At 40.1% G+C, this 27,345-nt stretch overlaps 1 protein-coding gene across 7 annotated transcripts in view; it reads left to right on the top strand.

Moving 5' to 3' along the window:
* GABPB2 (GA binding protein transcription factor subunit beta 2) overlaps positions 1–22,614 on the top strand; it is a 33,723-nt gene extending 11,109 nt beyond the window's left edge. For 2 of the 7 annotated variants that reach the window (XM_047725714.1, XM_047725711.1), the window contains 5 exons: positions 1,769–1,907; positions 9,366–9,485; positions 11,683–11,868; positions 17,936–18,060; positions 18,218–22,614. In XM_047725714.1, coding sequence (XP_047581670.1) covers positions 1,769–1,907; positions 9,366–9,485; positions 11,683–11,868; positions 17,936–18,060; positions 18,218–18,517 — 870 coding nt within the window. In that variant the 3' untranslated portion in view covers positions 18,518–22,614. The remainder of the gene's footprint in view (positions 1–1,768; positions 1,908–9,365; positions 9,486–11,682; positions 11,869–17,935; positions 18,061–18,217) is intronic. The other 5 variants (XM_047725715.1, XM_047725712.1, XM_047725716.1 and 2 more) reach the window with 3 other exon arrangements.
* Positions 22,615–27,345: the final 4,731 nt, after the last annotated feature.

Raw genomic sequence — 27,345 nt, 5'->3', positions numbered from 1 at the left:
GGGTGCTGGGATCGAGTCCCACATCGGGCTCCTTGCTCAGCTGGGAGCCTGCTGCTCCCTCTGCCTGCCACTCCCCCTGTTTGTACTCTCTCTCTGTCAAATAAATAAATTATTTTTTTAAAAAAAGCATTCTAGGGGCACCTGGGTGGCTTAGCAGGTTAAAGCCTCTGCCTTCGGCTCGGGTCGTGATCCCAGGGTCCTGGGATCGAGCCCCACTTCTGGCTCTCTGCTCAGCGGGGAGCCTGCTTCCTCCTCTCTCTCTGTCTGCCTCTCTGCCTATTAGTGATCTCTGTCTGTCAAATAAATAAATAAAATCTTAAAAAAAAAAAAAAAAAGCATTCTAGGGGTACCTGGGTGGCTCAGATGATTGGCATTTGCCTTGGGCTCAGGTCATGATCCCAGGGTCTTTAGAGAGCCTGCTTTCTCCCTCTCCTTCTGCTGTTCCCCCTGCTTGTGCACTCTCTCTCTGTGTCGAATAAATAAATAAAATATTAAAAAAAAAACAGTAACCAGTAAATGGATAATCTGTTTCAACTGAGGCTCTTAATCAAAGGGATAATTATATGTAAAAAATGGGTATCCAGGAGCATCTGGGTGGCTCAGTGGGTTAAGCCTCTGCCTTCAGCTCAGGTCATGATCTCAGGATCCTGGGATCGAGTCCCTCATCCTGCTTCCCTCTCTCCCTCTGCTGCTCCCCCCACTTGTGCTCTCTCTCCTTCTCTCACTCTCTGTCAAATAAATAATTTTAAAAAAATGGGTATCCATTTCTGCTGCATTTTCAGGAGTTTGTTTATTCCTTTTTTCTGACTGATGGTTCTCTATAGACCGGTTGTCCTCTTTAGCTTTCAATTCCTTATTTAGAGCTCTTTTGTAGTTGGACTTCATAAGTAGATATCATGTTTGTAGAAAACTGCTTCTGAAAGTCAGAAAATAAAATAAAGATAAGTATTTTTACACCGAAATTGTACAGAGAGCCCTGGAAGCAAAATGCAGCATATGGAACTAGACTTTAAAATCTGGCACTCATTTATTTGCTTGTTATATATTCTCTTAGGAATTTCTTCAGTGCAAAATGGAACAAGTAGTTGGACAAAACTCTGGAGAATATTGTTCTTTGCAAATTTGCTGCAGGGATCTCCGGCTAGCACATTGACCTGTATATAATTGATAGAATGTTCATGCTGAAAATTACTTCTTAGGTTCCCCCCCTCATTTTCCAAATAAGAAAAAAACAAGTTCCCGACAGGTTAAGTGAATTGTCTAGAAGTTTTTGCAAATGATACACTTTTTGGGAAATGATAATACTTTTTTTCTTTAAATTAGAAATAAACTTGGGAAAGCAACCTAACATCTCTGTTGCCCTGATCTGGAAAACAAATAAACAATCAAACAAAACAAAAAAGAAAACCAGTAGTCTTTTTTTTTTTTAGATTTTTAATTTATTTATTTGACAGAGAGATCACAAGTAGGCGGAGAGGCAGGCAGAGAGAGGGGAAAGCAGGCTTCCCGCTGAGCAGAGAGCCCAATGTCGGGTTAGATCCCAGGATCCTGAGACCATGACCTGAGCCAAAGGCAGAGGCTTAACCCACTGAGCTACCCAGGCACCCCAGAAAAACAGTAGTCTTAATGAGAACTCTGAGCTCCCTGGGACATTGTGTTCCACCACTAGTTCTGCTCAACAGAGCATTGGGGTGGGAGTGGCTGTTCCGTAACTGTATAACTAAGGTTAACAAGTTCTGACTTTGAAATATCCTGCCTTGTTTGGTAGGAAGCGATGCAGAATCAGGTGAATGCTAATCCCGAGAGAGCCAACCCCATGACTCTGGCTGCCCCATTCATCTTCACATCTGGAGAAGTTGTCAACCTCGCTAGCCTTGTTTCTTCAACCAACACCAAAAGAACCTCAGGTAATAATCTGATAACGTGACATTTATTTTAGACTTAAAATGAACAGAACCCGTTTTTCCTATGAGATGAATTGATACTCTATCGGATACCTACTTGTTTATTAAAATATTCCCCAAATAGAAGATTTATAATAGATTTTTTTTTTAAAGACTTTATTTATTTATTTGACAGAGAGAGATCACAAGTAGACGGAGAGGCAGGCAGAGAGAGAGAGAGGGAAGCAGGCTTCTTGCTGAGCAGAGAGCCCGATGTGGGACTCGATCCCAGGACCCTGAGATCATGACCTGAGCCGAAGGCAGCGGCTTAACCCACTGAGCCACCCAGGCGCCCTATAATAGATTTTAAAGCCAATGCATTTATTCTTCCTGGGGGAAGAGGAGATCATACACAGGGATTACACATCAGTGCTTACCATATTAAAAGTAAAATATTCTACAGATTGATCTGTGGAAGGGTTATGTATGACTGCAAAATGAAAACATAAGGGTGCTTCAGTATGGTTACCACTAAGGAAAATAGTTAAATACTCATAGTCTAAAACAGTGACAAATAAACCAGAATAAATGTAAATGGATATTGGAGTGCCGATATAAAAGAGGTACATGTGATCATTTGAATAAAGTATAAGAGCTTTGACTTATTCTTGGAAACATAAGTAAACAACAAAATGGCAAAGAAAAGCTCATTTTGAGATCTGTATGTTTTTAACAAAAACATCTATCTAAAAAGGAGCAAACTGAGCTATTTTCAACATTTCTTTACAAATATTTGTTTTAGGGGCACCTGGGTGGTTCAGTGGGTTAAGTCTCTGGCTCAGGTCATGATCTCAGGGTCCTGGGATTGAGCCCTGTGGCAGGCTCCCTGCTCAGTGGGGTGCCTGCTTTCCCCTCTCTCTCTGCCTGCCTCTCTGCCTACTTGAGATCTCTCTCCCTGTCAAATAAATAAAATCTTTTTAAAAAACACAAATATTTGTTTTACAATGAGGGAGTTTGTGTCCTAATTTACATCAATTTTCTTACTGACTCGGTTTCTTTTTCTGTTTCTGACTTTCACTTAAAAATAAGACACTGTATTCTAGTTAAGTTTGTATAATATCGGGATGCCTGGGTGGCTCAGTTAAGCGTCGGCCTTCAGCTCAGGTCATGATCCTGGGGTTCTGGGATCAAGTCCCGCATCAGGCTGTGCTCAGCGGGGAGCCTGCTTCTCCCTCTCCCTCTACCCCTGCTCATGTGTGTGCTCGCACTCTCTCTCTCTCTGTAAATAAATAAATTAAATCTTTAAAAAAAAAAAGGTTTGTATATTATCAAGGAAAGATCTTTTTTTTTTTTTTTTAAAGATTTTATTTATTTGACAGAGAGAAATCACAAGTAAGCAGAGAGGCAGGCAGAGAGAGAGGAGGAAGCAGGCTCCCTGCTGAGCAGAAAGCCCGATGCGGGGCTCGAACCCAGGACCTGGGATCATGACCTGAGCCGAAGGCAGCGGCTCAACCCACTGAGCCACTCAGGCGCCCCTCAAGGAAAGATCTTGAATGAGGTGTTATAATTGAGGGGCAGTGTGGTTAAATAGAAAGAACATACACAATATACATAGAATTTTACATTCAGTACTGCATTCAAATACTGATTGACTTGACCTTGGAAAACTCTTACTTCTCTAAGCCTTCTTTACTTATCTACAAAATTGGGATATAATAATACCTACTTTATGAGGTTATGAAACTTTGTATTTCCATTTTATAGCAGTACTTCAATAATAGCTAGGGTTAAATGTAAATAGAACTCCTCAATGAAAGTTCATTCTGTTATGCCCTCAAGGGGGCAGTAGTGACCTTCATTTTTATAAGCCATCAACTATCATTTAAAAATCACTGTGCTTTGCTTTCAGCTTGATAATTCAAAAAATTTAGGTTAAATATACATATACATGTAATCAGAACATTCACAGACTTTTGGATTTCTTGTAGTACATGCCACAGTGATTAGAACGAGTACCTTTAGGATCCAAAATTCTTTAGAAGCCAGTAAAGTTATATGTTCATAAACATGTAAAAGGAGCTAGAGTTGGTCATCTAACTATTGAAATTCTTCAGACCCAGATCTGAAATGATAAGCAAAGCTGAAGATATTTAGGATATAGCTTCGTAGCCTTGGTTCCCATGGGCCTATATCATGTTTGTCATGTTCCTTTTGGCAAACCTATTGCTTCTCTCTTCTGTATGTTGCCACTATGAATTAAGATTGCTAAACCATCACATAATAGAGCCGATCTCTCCAGTGTTGTCTTACCCATGAAACCATTCTACCTGCCTCTCCCACTTCAGGGGAGATAATTAATGCAGATAAAAGAAAGGAGAAAAGTTATAAGATAAATTCAGGTTTTGTTATTCAACTAGGTTAAAGGATTTTCTTTTCCTGAATGGTGGGTGGGTGGGTGGCTTGCTTTTTTCCCTGTTACCCTTTTTTTTTTTTGAGAGAGAGAGAATGTGTGCAGTTGCGTGTGCAAGGGAGGAGAAGAGGGTCAGAGGGAGAGAGAAAATCCCAAGCAGGCTCCATGCCAAGTGCAGAGCCAGACATGGGGCTTGATCTCACCATCCTGAGATCATGACCCAAGCTGAAATCAAGAGTTGGATGCCCAACCAACCGAGCCACCCTTCTTTTTTCCCCCCATCATCCAGTAATATTTTTTGTAATTTTTAAAAAAGATTTTATTTATTGACGGAGAGAGCCAGAGAACACAAGGAGGGGGAATGGCAGAAGGTGAGGGAGAGGCAGGCTCCCTGCCAAGCAGGGAGCCCAATGAGGAGCTCGATCCTAGGCCCCTGGAATCATGACCTGAGCTGAAGGCAGACACTCAACCAACTAAGTCACTCAGGTGCCTCCATCCAGGAATAGTTTTAAGTATCCTAGGATAATCATTTTGATGGATTTTTTTAGATTTTATTTATTTATTTGACAGAGATCACAAGTAGGCAGAGTGCCTGGAAGAGTGAGAGGGGCAAGCAGGCTCCCTGCCAAGCAGAGAGCCCTATGCGGGGCTCAATCCCAAGACCCTGGGATCATGACCTGAGCGGAAGGCAGAGGCTTTAACCCACTGAGCCACCCAGGCGCCCCAATGGATTTTTTTTTTTAAGATCTTTATTTATTTATTTGATAGACAGAGATCACAAGTAGGCAGAGAGGCAGGCGGGGGGGGGGGGGGAACCAGGCTCCCTGCTGAGCAGAGAGCCTGATGCGGGGCTCGATCCCAGGACCCTGAGATCATGACCTGAGCCGAAGGCAGAGGCTTTAACCCACTGAGCCACTCAGGCACCCCTGATGGATATTTTTGATAACAAAATTCGTATTATAAAGTTTGCTTTCGGGGCGCCTGGGTGGCTCAGTGGATTAAAGTCTCTGCCTTCAGCTCGGGTCGTGATCTCAGGGTCCTGGGATCGAGTCCCATGTCAGGCTCTCTGCTCAGCGGGGAGCCTGCTTCCTCCTCTCTCTCTGCCTGCCTCTCTGCCTACTTGTGATCTCTGTCTGTCAAATAAATAAATAAAAATATTTTTAAAAAAAAGTTTGCTTTCAGTTTTCCACTTGTGACTAAAGATACCACTGGTCGTCAGTGCTACCATCATAATGCAGCAGTTGAGAAAGGCAGACTAAATTAAACATTAATCAGGGCAAAAAAAGAGTTACAAAGATGAATTTCCTATTTCTGTAGGATCATAAGATGCACTCCAAAGTCAAATATAAATAGCTTTGTATTGGTTCATAAAGAGTACAGGCTTTGAGGAATCTAATGAATTGCATTCTAGCCTGGCCTCTGACATTTACTATCTATGTGACCTGTGCAAGTTACTTAGTTTTTCACCAACTCACTGAGATTGCCTCCTACCATAGCACACTCCCCTAAATCCTGATATGATGAGTTTCTCTAAGCCACATTCTGAATAGATACATTATATATATATGCCTATATATATATGTATATAATAAAGTATATATTATATATATTATATGTAGAAATAATAGAGTCATCCCTGATAGTGCCATTTTAAAACAACACCAACCATGTGCATTTTACTTTATTTGGTGTTAGGTCTTATACTGAGAAGAAGGAAAGAATTAATATTGTTTAGCAATAAAGTACCTAATTTTCCTAAAATTCATAGGGATAAGTCTAAGGAGGTAATTTGGATCATTGCTTTTCAGTTTTAGCTGTGTATATCAGAGTATTAAACCCAATTTTCCACAAATGTTCTTTCTTCCTTTTGCTGTTAAGGGGAAGTTGAGTGAGTCATGTCTGAATCAAAGGGAGAACAGCCTTAGCTTGGTATCATTATGTGCTTAAAAGTATACAGTGCCTGGGACGCCTGGGTGGCTCAGTTGGTTAAGCAGCTGCCTTCGGCTCAGGTCATGATCCCAGCGTCCTGGGATCGAGTCCCACATCGGGCTCCTTGCTCGTCAGGGAGCCTGCTTCTCCCTCTGCCTCTGCCTGCCATTCTGTCTGCCTGTGCTCGCTCTCTCTCCTCTCTCTCTCTGACAAATAAATAAAATCTTTAAAAAAAAAAAAAAAAGTATACAGTGCCTTCTCAAGAAGTATTACCCAGCTATTCTACTTTAGCGGAGTGACCTACCTGATACTTGGCCTACTTGAACTTTAATTACAACAGCCCTGGTGTGTGCGAGTGTTTTGACTATGGTAAAAGAATAACAACCTTGTTTTTAGATTGCTAGTGACTTACTGTCAGATATATTCCAACCTCCTCAAGGGCTATGTATACAAATATATTTAAAAATTGCTTGTTCCTTGTTTGTTTCATTTGTGAGTTCTTATGCCAGTGTTTGGTGTAATAAACTGTGTGGTGGGAAAACCATGAATTTAGTGGGAACATTAGGGAATAGGCTATAGCTGGATCTTGCTCTGTGTGAAGTTGTTTACCTAGGTTCCTTTCTGGAGGACAGGCACTGTGTTCCACTCAGACTGTTTGGTTTCCTGAGTATTATGTGAGAGAATGAAAGAATAAAACAGAGTTATCATCACTGTCTTCATGGTAATCCCCCACTGCCACCATCATCATCCAGAAGCTAGATTAAGATCATTTGTAGCTGGGGCACCTGGCTGGCTGAGATGGTAGGGCACGTGACTCTTGATCTCAGAGTTGTGAGTTCATGCCCCACATTGGGTGTAGAGATTACTAAAAAAAGAATAATAAACTTAAGAGAAGATAGTTCATAGCTATTAGGAATACTATATAAGTAATCTGCTTTTTGAAATTTAAATTTATAAAGCAGTTAAATTACCTACATTTATCATATCAGAAAAGGATTCTTTGCTCTGTGGATGGATTTATTATAAAGAGTATTAAAAAGGGATTTCCTTAAGTATTTTAAAGTGTTTTACAGATAGCTGGCTTTTTGATAGACGAAAGGCTGGAAAGAATCTTTAAGCATAGTTAGTGGGAAAACAAAAATTGAGAGTACATTGGGGCACCTAGCTGACTTAGTCAGTAGAACATGTGACTCTTGATCCTGGGATTATAAATTCGAGTCCCACATTGGGTGCAGAGATTAAAATATAATCTTGAAAACATATCTTAAATATAAAAACCTTAAAAATAAAATCTTTTAAAAAATTAAGGGGCACCTGGGTGGCTCAGTCTGTTAAGCATCCAGCTCTTGCTTTTGGCTCAATCTCATGGATTGTGGGATCGAACCCCACATCAGGTTTGTGCTCAGTGTGGAATCTGCTTGAGACGGTCTTTCTCCCTCTGCCCCTAATGTGGGTGTTCATGCTTTCTCTCTCTCAAATGAATAAGTAAATCTTTGAAAAAATTAAGAGGGGCTCCTGGCTGGCTCGGTCAGTGGAGTGTGCGACTCTCAATATTCAGGTTGTAAGTTTGAGCCCCACATTAGGTGTAGAGCTTACTTAAAAAAAAAAAAGAATCTTGGGCACCTGGGTGGTTTAGTGGGTTAAGCCTCTGCCTTCAGATCTGGTCATGATCTCAGGGTCCTGGGATCAAGTCCCGCATCGGGCTCTCTGCTCAGCGGAGACCCTGCTTCCCCCCCTCTCTCTGCCTACTTGTGATTTCTCGCTCTGTGTGTCAAATAAATAAATAAAATCTTTTTTAAAAAATGGAATCTTTAAAAAAAATTAAGAATACACTTAAGAAGGTAAGTGTATTAGTCAGAGTCCAGTCAGGCGACAAAACTACATGGTGATTTGTATAATTTTATTGTAATATATAATATGTATGATTTCTAAAATATCTAAACTTACATGTACAATTCATGAAAAATTACCAGTAATAGTGGATTAACTACTGAGAGGTGAGGAGAACCCGAGAGAATATAGGAATAACCAATATAGAAGCAGCCACAAATTTTGTATGACAAAACTTAATTTCATGCTAACTGTCAAGAAATATTGTTAGGGTTTCAGTATGACAAGGCAAGGCAAAGAAGGGTGGATTTGGAATAAATTCACAACTGGCACAAAAGTATCTTTGTAATTATAATGAAAGACACAGGGAAATACAATTCATTTTATAAAAGTTGTATTTATGCAAAACTGTCAAGTAATACTTTTGGTTCATAAAGTTAGGCGTGTGCCTGTTGCCAGATCAAATGCATTTTCCTCCTGGAACTTAGCTGTAAGGATAGCACACGGATATAAGAAGAAAAGGTTGTAAACAAAGGGTTTTTTTTTTTTTTTTTTTAAGATTTTATTTATTTATTTGACAGAGAGAGAGATTACAAGTAAGCAGAGAGGCAGGCAGAGAGAGAGGAGGAAGCAGGCTCCCTGCCGAGCAGAGAGCCCGATGCGGGGCTCGATCCCAGAACCCTGAGATCATGACCTGAGCCGAAGGCAGAGGCTTTAACCCACTGAGCCACCCAGGCGCCCCAACAAAGTTTTTTTTTAAAAAAAGGATTTTTTATTAAAAAATTAAAGTAGGTAATTATTTTTTACCATGAATCAGTTGTACTACCCTTTGACATTCAATAAATGAAATGTCCAGGTTTTACCGGTCCTTGTGTCAGAGGTCATCCCGAGTCTTCTCACCTCTCTGGCTTATGGATAGATGCAGTATCTGCAGGCCCTCTTCCCTCAGCACCACTTAGTTTAGGGTAAGCCTGCTGCCAGGGAGAGCTCTGTACAGCCAGCCTAGGGAGTAGGCAGCCCTCTGGGTCTGTTGGCTCCGAATGCTCAGCACTGGCAGTGCCGAGAAAATGAGCAAATGTGGGCAATGTAGTGACCCTATACTAAGCATATTACCTTAATCCACTTTAAAGGAAAACCTTTCTAAACCTTCCAAGAGTGTTAACACCATGATCATTGGTTAATACCAGTTTGTAATGGAGAGCAAGAGGAAGACATTAGAATGCAAAGCTGAGGTTTTGATGTAATAAAAGCCATTTTTAGTTAATCTCCCATTTATTCTCTCTGCCAGACCTCATTTGCCTTTTTTACCAAAATAGGTGACCCCCATGCCTCCTCAGCACCACACTTGTCACATTCCACCACCTCAGTGCTGGCCACCCTTGCAGCTCTTGGAGAGGCATCAGCCCCCTTGTCCAACTCTCACAGAGCCACAGGTAGGTAAGGCATATCTGCTGGGTGAATCAGCATTTCTTTTGTTTTTACATTTCCAGCAGATTTAATCTGCATGAAATATTAAAGAACTATGGTTAATTAGAGACATCTAAGAAAGAGGACTGTAGAGTCACTGAATATCAGAAAGAAAAATCAAGCAATATAATCAGATGGCTGAATAATATTAGAGAATGACTCAGTCATTTCTTTGTATTTTTGCAGTTTCAAGTTTGTTTGCTCCAGTTGCTTCAGATTGAAATGTTTAGTCTTCTATTAGCAGATTATTTGGGAAATACTCTATGTTATGTTTTGACTGGTGCTATCATAGAATGATTCAAAATAGCAGCTTAGATATGTTGTATTTAAAGCATCAAAATACGTAAGACTGCTACGTCTCTCATTGTCCTATTCTGTGTACTTTAGGGTGGCTTGCTTTTATTTTCACTGGAGATGATATTTTGGCATTTCCAGTGGAGTTGGGCAGATATATGCTGTATAGTGGCCTTCTGATATACAGAACAAAAAAGGGTCAAGTGACTTAGCTAGAGCTGGTAGCCTGTGGGGAGAAGGCTTAGGGCTTCATATAAGTAGGGGCAAATAGTATTAGGTAGAGCTAAATAGTCATCTAGGAAACTTTCTGGAGCCTTCTGACAATCTGCTCCATCATAAATGAAAGCAGATTGTTCTGATTTCTTTCTGCCATTGACATTTGGGTGGTGAGAACATTCCGCCAATTCTGTTTTTCCAACTGTCAGCAATCATAAAGATCTCTATTCAGACATGTATGAGTGAGCAGCATGGCAGAGGAAAAAGCAATGTATTAAACTCGTGATTGTTAATTTGATTTGCTTTTGGATTTTGGATAAATTACTTATCTCCAGGGGCGCCTGGGTGGCTCAGTGGTTAAAACCTCTGCCTTCGGCTCAGGTCATGATCCCAGGGTCCTGGGATTGAGCCTCACATCGGGCTCTCTGCTCAGCGGGGAACCTGCCTCCTCCTCCTCTCTCTCTCTCTGCCTGCCTCTGTGCCTACTTGTGATCTGTCAAATAAATAAAAATCTTTAAAAAAAATAAAAAAAAATAAAAAATTACTTATCTCCAGGTCTCAGTGTCCTCATCTCTGGCTGAGGTTGGTTGGTTGGATCAGATTATCTTTCGAGGTCTTTTCAGCTAGAACATTTAACTGTTCTTTGTTTTTAAGAGATGTAAATGCTCTGTTTCCATTAAACCACCTGAATGTGTCTCAGGTGGATAGTCCATATCACACTTAGTACAAAGTCCTACCTGGGTCTCTTTAGAGAGAGAAATGCTGTAGTGGAATAGTAGGAACTCTTTTCCCTAACAATTATTGGGGATATTGACTAATCAAACTGAAAATCTTTTTTTTTTTAAGTTTTATTTATTTACATAATCTCTACACCCAATGTGGGGCTTGAAGATCAAGAGTCTCGTCCTCTTCTGACTGAGCCAGTCAGGCACCCCCCTCCCCTTTTTTGATTTCCAAACTGAAAATTTTGATTCAACATTATATATATATATATATATATATATAGCTTTTAGAAGGGTACCTGGCTACATTGTAAGTAGTCAGTGTTAGTTGCTGTTAATATTATTGTTTGTCAGATGGGAGAAGCCACCTACCATTTGTGTCTGTCAGACTTTATCAGTGTTTTGACTCTTGACATGTTATTTTGTTAATCCATTTTCTTATAGAAATAGATCTACTCTGTAATTATTTTTCTAACTCCATAGATTTATTTAGACTTTTAAGATGCTTCTTGAAAAAAGAACTCCCAAGATCAAATATGCTAGGGAAACTCAGCATATCTTCTGTCCTTTTGGAGAATCATAGTGCTCATTAGCCTGTTGGGGTTTCTGATACTTCTTAAAAAACAAACAAAAAATTTAAGCATATATAAACTGGCATTTTGGAAGTGTATTTGTGCATAGAACCCAATCTTAGTGAAAGCTATTAACATCTCAGTGAAGACATTTTTGAAAATACTGTTTATTGCATTTACTATTTTCTTTTCTCCTCCAACTTAGCATTGTTTGCTAGAACTTGCATTAGAAACTTAAATATAACTTCTTTTCTCAAGTTTTCCTATCCCTGATACAGTCAATTTCAAGAAGGCTGAAATTGTTATACTCCTATTTTTTTAGAAAGCTGAAATTTCCAATTCATTTTCGTCATCTTTAGCTAATTCAGAGGAAGTCATAGAGGGAAATTCTGTTGACTCATCAATCCAGCAAGTGGTGGGGAGCGGAGGCCAAAGGGTCATCACTATAGTGACTGATGGAGTCCCTCTGGGTAATATACAAACTGCGATCCCTACTGGAAGCATTGGCCAGCCATTTATTGTAACTATGCAAAATGGACAGCAAGGTGAGTTATCCCATTCAGACAAGTGTGTATGAAAAGATATTTTATTTTTTATTTTTATTTTTATTTTTTTAAAGATTGTATTTATTTATTTGACAGAGAGAGAGATCACAAGTAGGCAGAGAGGCAGGCAGAGAGAGAGGGGGAAGCAGGCTCCCTGCTGAGCAGAGAATCCAGTGCAGCTCGATTCCAGGACCCTGAGATCATGACCTGAGCTGAAGGCAGAGGCTTAACCCACTGAGCAAACCAGGCGCCCTGAAAAGATATTTTAGACATTCCACAGTCCTCTAAATATGAAGCATTAAAATAAGTAGTGGGACTAAAAGAATGCCAGATACCAGATTGGCTCCAAGAAAAAAAGAAATGGAAACTAGGCTGGCAAAGCCTGATTTCCCTAATATATATAAAATGTGTGAGTAAAAGCCAATAGTCTGGTAGATAAAAGAGGAAATAGTATGAACTAGTTGTTCACAGAAAATACTGATGGGTTTTAAAAACACAGAAATATGGGGGCGCCTGGGTGGCTCAGTGGGTTAAAGCCTCTGCCTTCGGCTTGGGTCATGATCCCAGGGTCCTGGGATCGAGCCCCGCATCAGGCTCTCTGCTTGGCAGGGAGCCTGCTTCCTCCTCTCTCCTCTCTCTCTGTCTGCCTCTCTGCCTGTTTGTGATCTCTGTCAAATAAATAAATAAAATCTTAAAAAAAAAAAAAAAATATATATATATATATATATAAACACTGAAATATGTTCAACCTGCTTCATACATAGCAAGAGAAATGCAAGTCAGTTCTGCACTGAGATACCATTATAACACTGTGTTGTCAGAGGTGTGGGGAAATAGGCATTCATAAATCACAGGCTGGCTCAGTCAGTATAGCTTGTGATCCTTGATCTCTGAGTTGTAATATCTAGTCCCATGTTGGGTGTAGAGAGTATTTAAAAATAAAATGTAAAAAAAAAAAAAAAATCACTGCTGAGAGTGTAAATTAATGTATCCTCTAAAGAATTGATTGCAATTATCTATCAGCATTTTTAAAAGATTTTATTTATGGGAGACAGAGTGCTTATGTGCTCTCAAGCAGGGAGGAGAGGCAGAGGGAGAAGCAGATTCCCCAGTGAGCCGGGAGCCTGACATGGGGCTCATTCCCAGAACCCAGAGATGATGACCTGAGCCAAAGTCAGATGCTTAACTGACTGAACCACCCAGGAGCTCCCAGTATCTATCAGTATTAAAGATACACATACCTTTTGGCTAAAAAGTTCTTTTCTAAGAATTTATATTCACACAGAAATGAAATATATACTGAGTTATTCATTATAGCACTATTTATAATCGTTCAAGATTAAAAATAACCTAAGTAGATGGTAGCTGTATGTGGTGAACATAACATAATGTATAGAGAGCTTGAGTCACTGTGTTGTACACCTGAAACTAGTGTAACACTGTGGATTAACTACACTCCAATAAAAAATGAGAAATAAAAAGAATGTAAGTATATGTCAATAGGGAACTAGATAAAGAAATTATGGTACACCCATACATTGGAGTGCTGTGCAGCTGCTGAAAACAATGAGGAAGTGCCTTATATACTAGCATGGTCTCATCCCAAAACCATATTGTTAAGTGACAAAAGTAAGATGCAGAACAGTGTGTAGAATATGCTACACTTGTATTTTTTAAAAAGGGGGAAATATATGTATATTTGCTAATATATTCATAGACTTAAACCATTTCTGAAGGAATATTCAAGAATAACATCAATAACATTGGTTACCTCCTTGCTTGTGCTCTGTCAAGTAAATAAATAAAATCTTAAAAAAAAAAAAAAAAGGTGGGGGGATGCCTGGGTGGCTCAGCTAAGCATCTGCCTTCGGCTCAGGTCATGATCCCACATCCGGCTTCCTGGTCAGTGGGAAGCCTCCATCTCCCTCTCCTGCTCCCTCTGCTTGTGCTCTCCCTCTCCCTCTTTCTCTGCAAAATAAATAAATAAAATCTTAAAAAACAAAAAAAAACATTGGTTGCCTCAGAAGGTACCTGAGTAGCTGGGGATGGATGGGAGACTTTTCACTATATATGTTTTTATAACTTTTAATATATTTTTAAAGATTTTATTTTTTTGAGAGAGAGAGAGAAACTGAGAGCAAAAGAGACAGAGCACGAGCAGGGTAAGGAGGGAGAGAGAGAGGGAGAAGCAAACCCCTCTCTGAGCAGGGAGCCTGACTTGGGGGCTTTATTCCAGGACTGTAAGATCATGACCTAAGCTGAAGGCAGGCGCTCAACCATCTGAGCCACTCAGGTGCCCCATAACTTTAAATTTTTGAACCATGTGAATGTATTACTTCTTCAAGAAATACATCAATAGTTTCGTTTTTGTTTTTTCAAGAGCAACTAATCATTATAACTTCATTCCTTAAAAATACTGGAGTTTGAGGTCCTTGGGTGGCTCAGTTGGTTAAGTGACTCTTGATTTTGGCTCAGTTCATGATCTTAGGTTGGTGAGATTGAGTCCCGCCTTGGGCTCCATGCTAGGAATGGAGCCTGCTTAAGTTTCTCTCTCTCCCTCTCCTTCTGTGCTGCCCCCGCTTTGCTTGCACTCTCTCTGTCTCTGTCTTTAAAAAAAAAAAAAAAAAAAAATCGGGAGTTTGAAAGAGGAGGGTTGGTTTATTGCATTTGAGTCACCAAAATTTTGACTTGGCCTAAATAATGATGGGGATTTTATAATTTTCAAACTATTTAAATTGGTGGATCTTTGTAGCATAGAAAGAAAAAACAGATATTAAACCTATATAATTGGGGTGCCTGGGTGGCTCAGTCAGTTAAGCTTCTGCCTTGAGCCCCTTATCTGACTCCCTGCTTGGTGGGGAGTCTGCTTCTCCCTCTGCACCTCCCCCCAACTCATGCTCTTATATTCTTGCTTTCTCTCTCTCTGTCAAAGAAATAAAATCTTAAAAAAAAAAAAAACCAAACCCTGAATAATTCAAGTTCTAGTATCATAAATTCCTATTTTTGGGGGGGGAATATACTATTGATGTTTTTGTGAACATGGTTTAAAGCTTTGGGGCTTCCTTGGGTGGGTGAGAAACTCTGCTTTTAATGGAGTCAAATAAATGAGAATGGAGTTGTTTTGAGGGGAAAAAATATTTGAAGTTTAGCCTGGATGAACTATACCACCTTTTACAAATGTATTTAACCAGGCACAAAGAAGGAAAGCTGAGATTTTGTGAATTATCTGCAGGATGTTTTAAAATCCCAACTAAACTGCCTTTTCCACCTAGCAGATATCTAAGCTGTTTTCTATTGCCATCAGTTGATGAGTAACCAAGGAATACAAGCTAAGCTTTAAATCAGCCAAACCAAGTAACTAGGTAAATTTTCTGTTTTAAACAAAAATCATAATGTAACCTAAAACCTAAATAGAATTTTAAAGTTTTTAATTTTGTGATCATTGTAGATATGTGTATAGTTTGGTTTTTTTTTTAACGATTTTATTTATTTACTTGATAGAAAGAGGGAGAATACAGAGGAAGAGTGAGAGAAAGAAGCAGACTCCCCACTTAGCAGAGAGCCCCACATAGGGCTTGATCCCAGGACCCTGAGATCATGACCCGAGCCAAAGGCAGATGCTTAGCCAACTAAACCACTCAGGTGCCCCTATAGTGTGTTTTTTTATGTAGGCTTCACATCCAGTATGGAGTCCAGTGTGGGGCTTGAATTCACGACCTATGATCAAGACCTGAGCTGAGATCAAGAGTCAGACATTTAACTGACTGAGGCACCCAGGTGCCCCAGTGTGTACAGTTGTGAGAAATAATACAGAGATATCCAGTGTCCCTATCACCCAGTTTCCCCCATTGGTAACATTTTGCAGTAATACAATATCACAGACAGGAAATTGACATTGATACAATTCGCCAACCTTATTGAAAATTTTCCAATTCTATATGTATTCATGTATGTGCTTATGTATGCATTTAGTTCTCTGCAGTGAATACAAGTGTAGATTTGTGTGAGCACTACCACAGTTGAGACAGAGAACAGTTCCAGCGCACCTGGATGGCTCACATGGTTAAGTATCCAACTCTCGGATTCAGCTCAGGTTATGATCTTAGGATGATGAAATTGAGCCCCGTGTGGGCTCCACAGAGTGTGGATTCTGCTTGAGATTCTCTCCTCTGGTGCACTGCCTCCCTGCCTACTCCCTGTTCACGTGTGCTCAGGCGCTCTCTTGCTTGCTCTCTCTTTAAAAAAAAAAGAGAGAGAGAGAGAGAGAGAGAAAAGTTCCATCACAAGGATCCCTTGTGCTACTTTTGTATCTATAGGTACCTCACTTCCCAACCCATTCCTGACCCCTGGCAACCACTAACTCATTTGTTTTCTAACTCTATACTTTTGTCATTCCAAGAATATTAAAATAAATGGAATCATGTAATATGGAACCTTTTGAGATTGGCTTTTCTTCTCTCAGCATAATTCCCTTAAAATCTATCTAAGTTGTTGTTTGTATCAATAGTTCACTCCTTTTTATTGCTGAATAGTATCCATAGTATGGATTACCACAGTTTGTTTAACCATTCATTGAAGGACATTTAACTTGTTTCTAGTTTTTTGCTATCTATGAATAAAGCTGTTATGACCAATAGTGTACATGTTTTATGGGAATATAAATTTTGAGTTATCTGGGATAAATGCCCCAAGGTGCAATTGCTGGGTTGCATGCTAAGTACATGTTTAGTTTTGTAAACATGTCTAATTTTGTAAATACTTTGACAGAGCATGAACTATTTCCTAGAGTGACTGTACCATTTTATAGTCCCACTAACAATTTATGAGTAATCCAGTGTTGCCACATCCATGTCAGTGTCTGGTGTTATCGCCATTTTTTAAAATTTTAGCCATTCTGATAGATGTGCAGTGCATTGAACTGTTTGTTGACCCTTTTCTCATTTATCTACAAAAGAGAAATTTATTAAATTGGATATAGTGAGTGGTAAACTGCTTTCATGTGAAGTTCCTCAAAAATGTTATGTAAAGACATTAGGCCTTCATTAGACAGGTTACTCCCAAGTAATTGTAAGCTTATTGGCCATAGTTAGACTTCTTTATTTTAGAGAGAGAGAGAGTGAGCCTGTGTGCAAGCAGGGGTGGGGGTGGACAGAGAGAGAGAGAGACTTAAGCAATCTCCACACTCAATGCGGAGCCCAGTGCAGGGCTGGATCTCATGACCCTGAGATATGACCTGAGCTGAAATCAAGAGTTGGATGCTTAACCGGCTGAGCTACCCAGGTGCTCCTAGAGTTAGTTAGACATTTTTTTTTAAGGTTTTATTTATTTATTTGAGAGAAAGAGAGCACAGGCAGGGGAGTGGCAGAGGGAGAGGGAGAAGCAAACTCCCTGCTGAACAGGGAGCCTGATGTGGAGCTCAATCCCAGGACCCTGGGACCATGACCTGAGCCAAAGACAGACACTTAACCAACTGAGCCACCCACGTGCCCCCGAGTTAGACATCTTTATATAAGAGCACCAGACCCGGTGTTAACTGCATGGCTTCCAAATCTGATACTCTAATCTTTCCTGTTTCTTTCTGTAGGCCATGATTTACCTGTTGATTTTAAGATCCAGAGAGATATGAATAATAAGATTTCAGCTAATATATTTCAGTTTATTTTCTAATTTAAAGCAAGCAGGGGTGCCTGCCTGGCTCAGTTGGCAGAGCTTGTAATTCTTGATTTCAGGATTGTAAATTTGAGCTCCACCTTGGGTGTAGAGGTTACATAAAAATAAAATCTTAAATAATAAAGTAGGCGGACACCTGGGTGGCTCAGTTGGTTAAGCGTCTGCCTTCAGCTCAGTTCATGATCCCAGGGTCCTGGGATCGAGTCCCAGATTAGGCTTCCCATCCACAGGGAATCTGCTTCTCTCTCTCCCACTCCCCCTGCTTGTGTTCCCTCTCTCACTATCTCTCTCTGGGTCAAATAAATAAATATAATCTTAAAAAAAATAATAAAGTAGGCAAAACCTCTTTGTTTCACTATGTATTCATTACCTCCAATTGGTGTCCTTTGGCTTGTAGTTCTAACTGTACCTGCTGGTCAGGTTGCAGAAGAAACTGTAATTGAAGAAGAGGAAGCAGAGAAGTTGCCTCTGACTAAGAAACCAAGAATAGAAGAGAGGACAAACAGTGTGGAGGAGAGCAAGGTAATGTTCTTAGAAGCAGTAGATAGAAGAGAAAGGAAAGAATCAAAAGCCAAAAAACTTTTAAGGCCTGAACCCTTCTTTACGTTTTTTGTCTACTCTCTGGATAATCTGGGATCAGGAATTCTTAACCTGGTGGTGACATTGTTTACCTTTACAGGAGGGCACTGAAAGAGAGCTACTCCAACAGCAGCTCCAGGAGGCCAATCGAAGAGCCCAGGAATACCGACACCAGCTCCTAAAGAAAGAACAGGAAGCAGAGCAGTACCGCCTCAGGCTAGAGGCTATGGCCAGACAACAGCCCAATGGAGTTGATTTCACCATGGTTGAAGAGGTGGCCGAAGTAGATGCTGTAGTAGTGACAGAGGGGGAGATGGAAGAGAGAGACACGGAAGTGACTGGGGCAGGAGGGACCGTAGAGCCTCATTCTGGAGTTTCCTTGGAAACCGTTTCATCATAATGTGCGAGGGCCACAACTTGTACTGTGTCCATCTTTTTCCTCTTTTTAAAAGAAAATACAGAGGACAGACATTGTATAAAAATTAAGAATGTCCTTAAGAAGAAAACTATAGCAGGGTAACAGTGCTTGGGCTCAGGAAGGCTTGCTAAGCAACTGGAAAATTCAAAGCCAAATTTAGGGAATACTTCTTTTGAAGGACCAAAAGAATAAGGACCAATTTTCTCAGCTCACATCATCACTTTAAGCTTAGAGGGTTAATTGTTGTGGGTTGATTGTTTTTTAAATAACTGACTTTGTATCAGAAGATTTTAAGATAACATTCCTAGTATAGACATGCACAGAGCTTTTTATAATTGCACCATCAAGTGACCTTAAATTTTGCCTTATATTTATGACGTGTACCTGGTAGAGAAGAAAACTAACTAGGAGGTGGGTGAGAAGCAAACTTTTGGGAAGAGAAAATATATGTTCTGCTTCCAAAGGAGCAGGCATTCCCCCCATCCTGATTTAATTTCACCGAAAAGAAATTGGTAATTGCCTAACTCTGCATCCATTATGTGTCCATAATTCAGATGCCAGTTTAAGAAACTGAAGTGGAATATTTAAAAACTGGAAAGGAAAGAAAACTTGTTTATGTGGGAGAAGTGTATGTAAATCCAAAATCCTGCAGGCTGTGCTTCACAATGCTGGAAAGTGGCCAGGAAGAGGCTTGTGGGGTTATGAAACAATCTGGTCCCGAGATACAAACTTTGCTCTGGCTGGATTTTATAAAATTGAAATCAGGAAGATAGTCTGTTGCTAGAACAACTTGCTTCCACACATTTATTTATATAATATCAACTTTTTAATTTTATAAAATTTTATTGAGGTTTCTAAGTGTGCCTTTGTGTGGAGCTTACATGGTATCCTTCTCATTGCAAAAAAAGAAGTCGGGGGAGAGGCAGTTGCTGAGGGTGTTGGTGGAGTTCTGTTTCCATTTGACCTGGGATGAGCAGATTGTTCTGTTCCTTAAGGTGGGCTTTTTTGCAGAGCTTTTGTGCCTTGTAGGTGCTTGGTGTGTGTTGGCAAAAGAGTGAAAACTCTAAGTGCCATAAAGTAAGGAACCAAAAATTCTGGCTCAATTAACTTCATCTGCCTGACTCCGTTCTCTACCACTGTGCCTGCTCCCTTTTCTTAGATGCTTTTGTGAAGTGTTTCATTGCTGGGTTTTCTTTATGCACCAGTTTGGAGTTTTTTCAGAAGGAGGGGTTATGGATGGAGAGAGAGCCGCTGTGGAGAAGTTACATTACAGAAGTTACTGCCTTTGACATTGGGCCCCCATCATTCTAGACCTGCTCTCTTGCTTTATTGTAAATGAGAAGAAGAAACCAGAGGATGTGCCAAGTAAACATTTGAATGACTGTTTAGAATATGGTTTTCTTAATTAGCAATCATGGGGAAAACATATATTTTTAATTTGGAGTAAAACTTGACAGTTCACGTGGTTCTATTTATCTTGATTAGTGAGGTAATTTGCTGCAGTTTTCCAGAGGTGCAGAATCACTTGGGGCTCAAAACAGACCTAAAACATAACTCGCCAAACCAAATTTGACAAACAGAATTGGTTATTAGAGGCTTATAGGCAAAAATACCAGTTTGAAATTAATCCTGGCCATTGGCCACCACTAGGAGAAAACCACCACTAGGTTTTCTCCATAGGCTTCAGAGATTACTCTTGGTTTGGGGGGAAGACGAGAAGCCCAGGTAAGGGCTAGGGTGAAATTGTGCCATTTTCTGTCAAGTTGTCCTTTTTCCGCTTGCAATGTTTTTCTTTTTTCTGACTCCCTTTGTGAACCAGATGCTAACAATAAGCTGCTGTTGTGTGCCATTTCGGAGCCTTAGCCTAACCATAGAGACAGATGGACCAAGTGTCATTTTAGATATGTTTGGTTTATTTTCTTTCTTTATATATTGACTTTAATTCTTTTTTCCCCTCTTTCCTGTTAAGGGAATGGAGGTTAACTCTGCAGAGGATAGCCAGGCCCAGCTACCTGTCTCTCTGGGATAGCTTCTGACCAGGGCCATGAGTTGCCATCCAACACTCCCTGCTGAGCATACAGAGTTCCTACTGTTTGGGGGAACTTCAGAAATACTTATCATTCTCTTTCTGTAGGAGGCTGTCACCCTCACCTAGAAAAATCTCTAATACAGCCCAAGTCATTTTTGATGATGGGGTCTCTGAGATAGGGAGTTGGGATAGGGATAGGGAAAGAGAAAAGAGAAATGTCTGGAAAGGGAAGAGTAGCAAAAAGGTATTTGTTGTTATTTACTTGAAATACACCTTTTATCATCCCAGAGAAGGGAAATAGGATTTGATCTCCAGTTGTATTGCCATGGAGAAAATGGCAGGTCCGGATCCCTTGAAGTAGGTAGAAATTAAAGATGAAATGCATTAATGGCAATAACATTTTATGATTTGTATCTTTCAGGATCAGCAATGGAAGTTGGGAAAATGTTGCTAGATCCCAACTGTTGTGTTGGCAAGATTGGATTACAGAGAATCAATTAACAGACAGGTGGTTTAGACTTGGTACTTAAGCACAAGAAACTTGGAACCTAGGATATTGCCTACTTTAAAATAAAGCTGCTTTAACAATATCAGTATTAATTTATGAATTTTAGATTCTACATTTGCATTTTGGTTTTAAGCCTTCCCTGAAAAAAGAAAAAGAAAGAAGTCTTAATATTTCTTTTCTTATTCCTAGCTTCAGGGAAATTACTTATAAATATATAAATGTACAATTCCCTTCCTATCACTACCTCTGTGGGATCTCTTAATTGTAATGCCAGAGTTGAGGTTTCTTAATGGAGATATGGGAGAACTTGACTTTAGGTTTTCTATGTTTTGAACTCAGTGCCTTAAAAGATGTTCTTTTTTTCCTGTCAGATCCATGTGTGGTTATTTTTGGCCTTGCCTTTCCCCCTTCTTCAGCCTTACCATGGCATTATTAAAATTTTTGTATCTGCTCAGTAATGTTAGAAATCTATGGCATACCAAATTACTTTCTTTCTTTATATTGATATAAAAGAAATGAATTTACCAGAGGGCTCTACAGTCAAAGTTAGGTATTGTGTGACCAGGGCATTTTTAGTACCCATTTGCTGGGTGCATATTGGTGTGTACATTTATAAATACATATGGATCTTCCCACTTTTTGTTTATTTGAGGTTCAGCTTTAAAATACTTGGCATAACCTGGAAATATTTTCATTCCATTAAACACATTGAAGAGGGTTCCTGTGGCTTCACTAAGGGGGCTGAGGAAGAAAAAGCTCTACTCCGGCCCTTCTCTGAGAGGTATGCTTGAACCTGGTGTAATGAGAAACCTGAGGAGTAAACCTCAGGGAGAACCAGTGTCTGGCTTTACAGAGACTTGTTTAGCATATGGTGTGATGACACCATATAAGCTAAACAGTTCAGAGCAGTGTCAGGGGTGAAGACAGAGCTGCCCTTCCACAGAGCAAGCCTCCTTTCCACTCCTATGGCAGCTGTTTTTACTGGCACTTGTAAGATCTCTTACACCTCTGAACAGGAAAGAAACCTTAGATAAAGGGGTCATGGCACAAGGAGCGGGCATTCTGTACATCTGCTTCCGAGTTTAGAAATCTTATCCTTTTGAGAAATCATTTTGAAAAAGCTTGTATGGCTCTCTCCTAACAAACATCATATGGACTTCCAGAGCTAGAAGATTTCAGGCATATAGTGAACTCTTCCCAGAAGTTGAATATTGAGTAGAAGTCAGTTTTTATCCAAATTTATTGGAGAATGGCCTCCTTGTGCAGACATCTCTGTATGGCCAGGAAAGGAGCTTTTAGAATGAACTCTATGTCGGCACCGCCTGTATCCTATTCCCGGCTCTTATCTATCTCCATTTTATGTGATGAATATTTTCCAAGTTAGTACTCTATTTCCTATCCCAATATATTTAATATGAGAACAGGAGTAAGAAGGATATGAATTTGAATTAAGTAGTTTTGAGCCTCTGGTGCTGCCTTTTTTTTTTTTTTTTTTTTTTTTTTTTTTTTTTGGAAACTCTCTAGGCTTAGTGGGTGGGGTGACATTCCTAGACTCTACAGTAGCAATTTGGCTGGCTAATGGCAGGAAATTGTGATTCCCTATCTCTCTCCCCTACTTTCCCCTCTAAACTACTACTGCTTCTGTGACCCCATTGTTCTTATCTCATTGAGTCTTTCCCAGGCACTAGAACTTAATTAGTAGGTCATTTCTAATCTATGGGCCTTGTCTTTCCTCTTTCCACTCCCCTCCTTCCCTATTACATGTATTTTCTGTTTATTCTGAAGTGGTTTGTTTCTGAGAATTAATCTAGGTCATACCCTATATCCTGTGCTTCCTAGTTGGTTTTAGGCATCTCACTTGGCCAACGATAATGATTGCAGCTCCCTTCTCTGGCTTTGTCCTGTAGCCTGTCCTCCTACCAAGGCCATTTATGTGGGCGGAGAAAAAGAGGGTGGGTGGGGGTGCCTAGATTCTTCTCAAAATGTCCTCAGTTTTTCAGGTTTTCTGACAGCTTTATGTACAGTATGTTTTAGGAAAACAAATATACTTCTCTTTTTTTATTTAGGATTTTAATAAGATTTGAGTTTGATGAGGAAGGGTGTGTGTGTGTATGTGTGTGGGGGTGATCATTTGTGTGTATATACACTTATACAGATCTATATTATATATACAGTTTTTGTACTATCATTTAAAATATATTTCTTAATAAAAATGTCAAAGTCATACCATTTCAGAGTGTCACTGAAAGTTTTTTCCATTTCCTGGGCAAAAATTGCTACCTAGTCCCTGATCACAGGTAAATCTCAATAGGAAGTTTTCTGTCTGGCTGAGTTAATGATGGTGGAGCAGGGGTAGGGTTGCATGTGTGTAGGGGGGGGTCTTCTTTCCTCTGTTGTGGTCTCTTCTAACCCATTCCCACCCTCTGCATTTTCCTTATCCTAGCTCCTCCTTAGGTAGTATTCAAAATAGGCAGAGCAAGTGGAGATAAGGACTGAAGGGAGAATGGAAAGAGCTTTTGACTGGTTTGTTAGATTTACATCTTCCTCCCTTTTGTCATCCCCCACTCCCTTCCCTAAAAGCAGACAACCAGAAGAGCCCAGTAGCTGAAGGAAATGTTTCTGTGCCTTGTGTGGGAGTAAAATCAATGCTAAGATATGGGTTGTGGGGAGGGGACGGGACATCAGGTTCAGGGAGGGTTGGAAATTGATTTGCTTTGCTGGCTTCTCAACTATTCTTAGTTAATAAGGTGCCCGTTGCTATCTCAGTCCAATGCAGCATACATTTATTAAGTAAATATGAATAGCAGTGTGGTGGTAGCACAAACACCACTGATACCCAGGACTGAAGAGACCCATCTAGCTGACTAGACGGGATCCCCATCCAGGGTATAGTGTTCTCAAAAGCTGCTCCACTGGCAATAAGGATGCCTTTCTTAAGTAAAGGACGGTATTACCAAAGTCAAAGACATATAAGCATTTGTGTTCAGCAACTAGAATCTCCCAGGTCAGTATTTAGGAAATTGAATACTTACTATGTACTAGGCTGCATATAGATAATTGCTTTTTGGTAAATACATATAATAAAAAAATCCAGTATACATATTAATTTTAAGGTACATCTGACAGAGTACCTCATAAATGCATATATGGTCTTTTTGTTCTCCTGAGAGAAAAAGAGCAGGCAAAGAAAAGAGAAAAAGAGCAAGGACTTGAGGAGGCTTGAGAAACAACTAAAAGTCTTACTGAATTAAAATCCTAGTGAGAGAAATCATTAGGAATGTGGGAAAGTTGGAAGGGAGTGGGGAGATAGGAACTTATAGTTCTCTGAAGGGTGATCTTCTTAAACGATGGGAAAGAAACATGAATGAGGGCAACTTTCCTAAGATTTCCTCTGTGAAAATGAGCCCTTTACTCCAAAGAAATCAGTAGGTAGAAAATACAAGAGAAGGTTGAAATGGGAGCAACTTAGTGATAACCACAGACCTGTGTAGGGTTTGTGTAAGATATGTGATAGGTTATAGATTAAGTCTGTTAAGACTACAGGGGAAACCTAAAAAAAAAAAATGGAACTAGGTAACTGGGAAATTAATAGTAATGTCCAGTAGACACTTTATTATTTTTTTTACAGAGAGATAGAGAGCACAAGTAGAGTGGCAGGCAGAAGGAGAGGGAGAAGCAGGCTCTCTGCTGAGGAGGGAGCCGGATGCGGGGCTCGATCCCAGGACCCTGGGATCATGACCTGACCCGAAGGTAGCCACTTAACGGACTAAGCCACCCAGGTGCTATATGTGTTATAAAAATGTTTTGGAGGAGTACTTGGGTGACTCAGTCTGTTAAGAGTCTGCCTTCGGCTCAGGTCATGATCCCAGGGTCCTGGGATTGAGCCCCACGACAGGCTGTCCACTCAGCGGTGAGTCTGCTTCTCCATCTCCCTCTGTGATCTTTCTCACTTTTGCTCTCTCTCAAATAAATAAAATCTTTTTTTTTTTATGTTTTTTTAAGAAGAAGACTGTAAAGGACCCCTGAACAAGGTGTGGAGCTGCACTCTGCTAACATAGCCAGTCCTAAAGTTTGAAGAAGTTCTTACTGTAAAGGAAAGTGATATTTGAGAAGCCAATATTATAAATAATAACAGTAGCTTCTATGCCTAAAGGGGTATTTTTTTTGCTTAAGTAAGCTTTTCACCTAATGTGGGACTTGAACTCATGACCTGAGATCAAGAGTCACATGCTCTACTGACTGAGCCAGCCAGGTACCTCCCTATGCAGTAAAGTTTTGTTACATGTCTGGCATTGAGCTAGGCATTTCAAATATACACTAACATACCTATCTTGCAAGGTATGTATTATCTGCAGACTATAGATTAAAACAAAACAAAACAAAAAAAAAACAGGTTGTGACTACCCAGAGCCCCTCAGCTTAAAAAAAAAAAAAAAAATTGTTCTTTCTAAAACTACAGTTTCTACATAGTTTTTGGTGTTCTGCTGTAGTTTGTCCTTTCATTGGAATATGATCTTACTTGACTTGGGGCAGGTTAAGAAACTGCAGTGATGTAACTTCAAGCAGCTTTTTTGCAAACTCCTTAAAGTCAGTTTTGCTCCAAAACTGATTTAGGATGCATCTCCACAAAGTTGCTGGCCAGCAATACTTGACCAAGGAGAGTCAAAGATAAGCCCTCTTGCAGAAAATGGATGCAGTCTTCAGCTCTAGGTATGCTGGATAGCTTCTGTCTTTCCTTCCAGATCATACTCTCTCTATATCTTTTTCTCTATCCTGGGAACTAACCTGCATGAAGTTCATCAATGGGCTCCCTGCACTTTGGCTTCTACTTTGATTCCAACAGGGGCCTCTGGAAGGAGAGGAGGGAGAGAAAAAACTGGAATCAGTATATGGATTTCTCAAGTATCCTTTGAGTAAAGGTCACTGCTCCTCTCAGTGCAGCCTTTCCTTCCAATTCCAAATACCCACTATCTCCCTTTGTCTTTTCAGGCCTAAGGCTCTTACTCGCCTCCAGTTACTGACCTGTCCTTTGCCCATACTTTTTAAAATCAGCCCTTCATTATTTTGAGCATGTTGTCTGTTTTCCTATTGGGACCTTAATACATGTGGTAAAAGTAGGCAGTCTTTTTGGATTCATAGGCTTTATATTTTATCCATGTACTTCAACCTTACTCTCCTATATGTAACCTTAAATTCTTATGAGTCAACATATCCAAAGGTCAGCTACTGGATTAAGTAGCAGAAAGTGACTCATACCTGTGTGGTTCCCAAGTGTGGGGTAGTGGCATCAAGGAGACATAAATTTGAGAGACAATAATAGCTCAGGCCCCTGTGACTTACCTCCCAAAGAACCCAAGACGCTAAACAGCTTTTCAAGCTTTGTGACTGTGGAACCTTCTGTGTTTCAGATCCCTAAAGTCTTACACAAGCTGATGGACTCTGCCCACTGGGGCCCTGGTTTCTCCATAACCTCCCAGGATGCCTCTGAGAAATCAGCTTAGAAATCCCTAAGGGTGAGGACTTTATCCTCTTGTTGGCACACGCAGGTTTTTCTAAAGACAAAGTTTGAGCTAATACCCTAATTTAAAAAAAAAAAAAAGTATCAACAGTATCCTTAACAATTTAAGTATCCTTAAATTAAGGAGTCATGTTTATCCCTCTGTTGTCAGGGACAATAATTTCTTTGAATTCATTCCCTTAGTTTATTATTCACTACTCTCTACCAGGATGAGATATTTCATGAGTATTATTGAATTGCGTACTTCATAGCAGTCTATTTTGGGCAAATAACCTTTGCCTACAAAGCACTTAATTTAAACCTATATATTTATATGGTGCTTTATGACCTCCTGTTGGCATAGATCCTTTACATGCTTTACAAAAGAAATCGAGGCACAGAGAAGTTAGTCCCACACAAAACTGTTAAGTGGCAGAGTCCAAGGACTGTTGCTCTCACTGCAACATAGCTGCTTTCACTAGAACTGAGAAGGTTCTGAGTCCAGCTTAGGCTCCCTTGGCTAGAGAAGTCACCATACTTTGTAAATGATCACCCTTCTTGATTAAAATGAAACAAGGACTTTAACCTGTAAATTGCTGTTGCCTGCACCAAGTCAAAAGATTAACTTCTCTTTTGAGTCTATATTTAAACGTAAAGATGGGGCGCCTGGATGGCTCAGTCCTTAGGCGTCTGCCTTCTGCTCGGGGTCAGGATCGGTTAGGATCGGAGAGTCCTGGCCTGGGATCAAGCCTCACATTGGGTTCCCTGCTCAGCGG

The sequence above is a fragment of the Lutra lutra genome, chromosome 4 (assembly GCF_902655055.1).
Source record: "Lutra lutra chromosome 4, mLutLut1.2, whole genome shotgun sequence".
NCBI classification, from domain to species: domain Eukaryota; kingdom Metazoa; phylum Chordata; class Mammalia; order Carnivora; family Mustelidae; genus Lutra; species Lutra lutra.
Note: the sequence above shows the minus strand (reverse complement) of the source record. Positions and strands in the feature narration are given on the sequence as shown.